This window comes from Orycteropus afer, unplaced genomic scaffold (assembly GCF_000298275.1).
Source record: "Orycteropus afer afer isolate SDZICR_OR568_19922 unplaced genomic scaffold, OryAfe1.0 scaffold00006, whole genome shotgun sequence".
NCBI lineage: Eukaryota > Metazoa > Chordata > Mammalia > Tubulidentata > Orycteropodidae > Orycteropus > Orycteropus afer.
In genome coordinates, this window is record NW_006921593.1 from 23,070,423 (window position 1) to 23,076,391 (window position 5,969).

At 55.1% G+C, this 5,969-nt stretch overlaps 1 protein-coding gene across 1 annotated transcript in view; it reads left to right on the forward strand.

Moving 5' to 3' along the window:
* IQCA1 (IQ motif containing with AAA domain 1) overlaps positions 1 to 5,969 on the forward strand; it is a 174,590-nt gene that overhangs the window by 114,972 nt on the left and 53,649 nt on the right. Inside the window, exons 12-14 of the mRNA XM_007941621.1 lie at positions 1,563 to 1,669; positions 2,018 to 2,116; positions 3,970 to 4,025. Coding sequence (XP_007939812.1) covers positions 1,563 to 1,669; positions 2,018 to 2,116; positions 3,970 to 4,025 — 262 coding nt within the window. The remainder of the gene's footprint in view (positions 1 to 1,562; positions 1,670 to 2,017; positions 2,117 to 3,969; positions 4,026 to 5,969) is intronic.

Here is a 5,969-nt window from a genome sequence, read left to right on the forward strand (position 1 = left end):
GACTGGGTGGATGACACCCCTGAATTTCAGGCCTCACCCCTGGGGCTGCCCTCAGACACAGTCCGGTGACCCCTCAGTGCCCCCCCCCCAGTATCTGTCCGGTCTGTTGTGTCTGAGGGGCAGGGCCACCTCTCAGTTGCCACCCTGCCTGGGGAGGGACACATAGTGACTCAGTCTATGAAAAACATGCCACCTTTGTGTCTTAATTGTGGTCAGCTTCTTGGCAGCCCACCTTTGCCTCTCCAGAGGGAAGATGGGTCCTTCTGGCATCAGCGTCTTCAAAATCTGCCCCCACAGCTTTGTGTCACCCTTAGCTGACCCTGTACATCGTCTCATCAGACACCGTGTCGACCAGCGACTGAAACAGCTCCAGCTCAGGCCACGTGCCCCTTGGCTCGTTGGTGGGGGTCAGGTGGGCCTTCACGCCCCCACGGGGTCTGGCTGGAACCCTGACGGGCTCTGCCCCACCCCATGGTCCTGCGTAGCCCAGTAAGGTGGGCCCCCGACTGGGGTGGGGAGCGCCTTGCAGGAACCGTTTCCGCCTGCAGAGGGCTGTGTGGACCCCGGGGGTCGCTATCAGGCGCTGCCTGTGTTTGTGAGACTGCCTCGTTTGTGAACGCTGAGCTGCGTGTCGTCACCCGCTTGCCTGCGGCTGTCCTCAGGCCAGCTCAGAGCTGACCCTCGGCCCCCACTGCAGCCCTGCTCACACAGCCCTGCTCTGCAGACGCAGTTGTTTCCCGAGCCACCACTGTCCTCGGTGACTCCTCACCCCTCGCTGTCGGGTGTCAGGTTAGAGCCATGCCCCACAGGGTTCTCGGTGGCTGTTGTATTCAGAAAGATCGCCAGGCCTTTGTTCCAGGGCGCCTCTGGGTGGACGTGAACCTCCAGCCTTTGGATCCGTAGCTGAGCACATTGACTGTCTCCTCCTCGGGGAAGAGATGATCAACAAGGAATGGTCGCAGCTAGTGGGGCTGAGCTGGGGGCTCTCCTACTTCACCCTGGTGCTAGGGCTGCGGGGTGGGGGGCGCAGGGGTTCATTCCTCAGGAAAGGAAGTTGGGCTGAACAAGGCTAAGTCACGTGGATTAGTGTCCCAAGGCTGCTGAAACGAAGGACCACTAGCCAGGGGGCCTCAAAGCAGCAGGAAGTCACCACCTCCCTCAAACTCTGGAGACCAGCAGTCCAAAATCAGGGTGCCGACAGGGCTGTGCTCCCCAGGGCTCTAGGGGAGGCTCCTGCTTTGGCCTCTGAAGGTCTGGTGGATCCTGGCCACCCTTGGCCTCCTTGGCTTCTGGCAGCAGTGTTCCAGTCTCTGCTTCACACAGCGTCCTCCCTCTGTGTGTCTGTCTGCCTTCTTTTACAGGACACCACCCATACTGGATTAAGACCCAGTGTGTCCTCATGTTAATAACTGATTAAGAATTCCCTTACTCTCCAAAGGTTTTATTCAACCTTGAATTATATGCAACAGGATAGGAAGTTAGATGTATGTTTCCTAGTGTGAGAATTGCTTTTTACTAAGCTGTATGTTGATTTTTTTTTTTTTTTGCTTTCTGGACTATAGATATCTGGAAGAACAAAGATGAATCTTGGAATTTCCCCCAGGACTATGATCCAGAACTCATCAAACAGGAGAAACGGAGAGAGTTAGAGTCAGAGATCAGGGTGCAGGTATTACTACATTTATGTCATAGTAGGAGCTCTGGTAGCATAGTGCCTAAGGCACTTGCCTGCTAACCAGAAGACTGGCGGTTCAAACCCACCAGCCACTCCTTGGAAGGAAGATGGGGCAATCTATATCCCTAGTGATACTGCCTTGGAAACCCAAGGAAGGGTTGCTATGAGTCGGGTCCAACTCGACAGCACAATAACAACAATGGCAAGTCAACAGCTGCAGAGATGTGCTTTTGTTACAATTTCCTGTTAATGACCTTAACTTCAGCTATTTTTAAGCTTCGCCAAGAACAAACGTGGCAGCCAAAGTCACTGAAGAGTGGTGTGTATTTTGTATTCACCTAGGTTGATGAATTGATGAGGCAGGAACTGAAAAATTTAAAGCTCGCGGTGGACAGAGAAAAGGAGTTACCAGCCAAAGCAGGAAGGAAAAGAGGTAAAAAGGTGAGTTGGGAATGATCACGAGAGAGGTGGCAGATTCCCGTGGCACCAAGAAGCCCAGCCCGTGCAGCCAGCGGCAATGGCCAAGAGAGCCACCGGAGAAGACCAGCTGGCCACCCCAGAATGCCTTTCAGGACTCATCCCTCCCCGGTGGGGTGAGTTGGCCCACCACTCAGCTCTCAGGGTTCTACTCTCAGAAAGTGCAGGGAGTCAACAGCCTGCTCCCACGACTGCAAATGCACATTGTCCAAGCCCTGGGATGAGATGGGAACAGTCTGTCCCTGCAGTTAGATCAGGGCATCAGTCAGTGGGCGGATGGTAGAGAGCTGACGTTGAGTCAAGTCGACTCGACTCCTGGCAACCTTGTCTACAGGAGACCGAAACGGTCCTGCTTCGTCCTCAGTCAGCGGCGTGTGCAGTCCATTAGCCCGTCCATCTCCCAGAGGGTCTCTTCTCCTTCACTGGCCCCCTGCTTCACCAGACAGGACGTCCCCTCCAGCACTGGGTCCTTCCTGATGCACCCAAAGCAGGAAGCTGGACAGGCCTGCTGGGTCCCCGGGCCCTCACTGGCTGGTTCTCAGCCCTTTCTTCCCGGTCTGTCTGCATCTGGGAGCTCTGCTGAGCCTGCCCACCATGGGGGACCCTGCTGGCATTGAAACACCAGCGGCGTAGCCTCCAGCACCACAGCCACGTGCTGCCACAGGACGGACGAGTGCTGGAGTCGGAGCTGTAGGGAGGCCAGTGGCAATGGGCAGTTCCTTGGGCCGGTCAGAGCAGAAGGAGTTCAGGGAGCTGAACTGTAACCTGGCACCAGAGGCGTCCCCCCCGGACACAGAGCAGCCAGTCGGCTCAGACTGTTCAGGGCTCGTGTACGAAGGCACTGCCTCCACTTCTGCCCCAGAGGTAGCCCGTCACTGGGGCCAGAATGCTCAAGGAGGGGGACCAGGCCTCCTCTCCCTGAATGGCACTGCCTGAGCTGAGACAGCCCAGTGGCTGATGGCCCTTCTTATAGTTGACACATCTCTGTGGCACTGTTCATACAGTCAGCTGGATTAGGGTCTAGTTTTGCCAGCCCAGGGGCCTTGGGGTCTCTTCACAGTGACTCTACGATGATCCCTTGCGTTCTGATTTTCCAGTTTAACTCTGAAGGCAATGGAATTCCCCTCCTGGCCCTGTTATCAGGACATCCCCTGGCGAAGGTCATTCCAAGGTTAATTTCGGCCTCATGGGGTCACCTGTTGCTGCCCCCCTTTTAGTGCATTGTTGTTGCCGCCGCCCCAAGTCAGCTCTGACTCACGGCCCCCATGTGTGCAGAGCCTGCCTAGTGCCGCGTGGGCTTTTCAAGGCTGTGACCTTTGGGAACAGACAGGTGGGTGGTTTGAGCAGAATCATGGGGAGGTCAGAGCAGTCGTGAAAGGTCACATGGGGAGCACATTGCTGCAGGCCATCCCAGGGCCTCAGTCAGAGCCCTTGGGAGGTGGAGGTTAACAGGGGGAGTGACTGGGCCCCAGAGGCAAGCCAGAGTCCTCCGTGTGCACGTGGCACCCCGCTCTGCACAGACCCTGCACCTGCGCCAAGGAAAAGCCAGATCACAGACTCGGTGGGAACCAGCCCCGTGTGGGGCCCACAGGGGAGACCTCGCCCTCTGTCTACGGGTGTGGCCTTCTCATCACCCAGGGACTTTGGTGCCAACTCCTGTCCCCATGGAAGCATGGCACCACCACGTTCAGGGTGCCACGGTTCTTTCACCTTCTCCCCACCCACGCTCCACCCCAAAAAGCTTGTTCAGCTGATGCCTGGAGCCAGTTTGCTTCCTTGTTTTGACTCAATGGTTGGGTGTCCCCATCTTCTTTCAGAAAAAGAAAGGGAAGAAAGGAAAAAAGGGGAAAGACAAAGACTTGACCGCTAACAGGTAGGGGTGCGCTCATCTCCTTGTCAGGAAGGGGCTAAGGGAGCCCTGGGGGGGCGGGAGGATGGCAGAGGGAGCCCTGAGTCGCAGCGTGTCCTCGCGGAAGACACATGTGTGCGAGTGGTGTAACACGGTGCGGGGAATCAGCGGCAGCGGAGCTGACGTCAGTGCATGGCGACCCCCGTGTGTCAGAGTAGAGCTGCCGCCGTCAAGTCGCCTGCACCACAAGGTGGCCGTGGCTGGTTTTTCAGAAGTCGATCACCAGGCCCTTCTTCCAAGGCACCTGGGTGGACTTGAACTTCCAACCTGTTGGTTAGCAGCCGAGCATGTTAACCATTTGCAACTCTAGAAGCTCCGTCAGCCACACTGCGCAAGAGCTGACACCCTACACCTGCCACGAGGACAGCCCACGAGGACAGCCCAGAACCAAACGGGCCTTCATGCTTCTGAGTTCACCTGACTTCTTGTGTGTTTGTTTTAAAACCCAGAAGTTTTCCTAAACTTTTAGGAAATACTGTCCTGACAAAACTTCTCAGGAAACACCCAGACACTGAGTTCCTGAGGGCAGAGAAGGACCTGTTTCCCTGTGCGCCCCGGGCCCAGCCCATGGGGGCCTCAGAAGCAGGTGCTAAACGGAGCCAGGCTGAGGATTTAGTCTTTTAAAGGAAGGTCTGCTTTGCGCTTCGTTGGCCAAACTCTAGTCCTAACAGATCGTTTTCAGTGCTTGTCGTTTTCCAAGCTGAGATGGCCATCATGTGCTTGAACATTGGAGAGAAAGAATGCCTAGGTTTTCAGATCTTTCCAAGGAATTTAATTAAAATCCCTAATGTATGTGAACTCTAGTGGCATCATGCCTAAGGCATTTGACTGCTAACCAAAAGGTTGGCAGTTCAAATCCACCAGCCACTCCATGGAAGGAAGACTGGGCAGTCTACTTCCATAAAGATTTACCACCTCGGAAACCCAAAGGGGGTCCTGTGAGTCAGAACCGACTGGATGGCAGTGAGTTTGGGTTTTGGTTAATGTATGTGAGAAGTCATTTTGACCGTAGGCCTTTGTGGATTTTGTCGATGGTCACTGTGGTGATGTGCTTGCGTATTTTGGGGTGCTTGCTCACCCCACTTGGGTCTCAGCAGTACACTTGTGAGATGCTGGAGAGAAGATGCAGGTCAGAAACCCCCAGAATCACTGTGACAGAATCTGTTTACTGTGCATAGATACAACTCAAATTGGGCAACATCAACCCAGAGGTGTGGACCAGGCGCTCAGAAGAGGGCATAGTGAAAGTGGGTTCTGTGGGAGGGTCTGGGCAAGGTGTCTCCAAAGGCCATTGCAATTCTCCAAAAGAGCCCAATGCCTAAGACAACATGGTCTTCACAAAGCTGCTCATGAGGCCATTGCACTTGAGGGTAACGTTAGAACAATTCCATACAGGCTCGGGGTTCAAAAAGACGCTGAAGGCCACATGACCTGGATAAGTCATCCCAACTCTACACCAGAAATCTGGATTCCAGGAGAATGGAAACAGTTTCTCACAGGACAGAGGAAAGCCACAGTCAGCTTAGACATCTGAGGGGAAACAGCCAAGTGCTGAGCCCAGCAGAGGTTTGCAGACGTCTTGACGGCTCGTAGCATCTCCATGTGATAGAGTGGAACTGCCCACAGGGTCTCCAGGGCTGTCAGTCTTCACAGAAGCAAAGCCCAAACCACACCCACTGCTGTGTAGATTCTGACCCACAGCGCCCCTAGAGGACAGAGTGGAACTGCCCCACAGGGTCTCCAAGGCTGTCAACCTTCACAGAAGCAAAGCCCAAACCACACCCACTGCCTGGAGTCCATTCTGACCCACAGTGCCCCTAGAGGACAGAGTGGAACTGCCCACAGGGTCTCCAGGGCTGTCAATCTTCACAGAAGCAAAGCCCAAACCACACCCACTGCTGTGTAGAT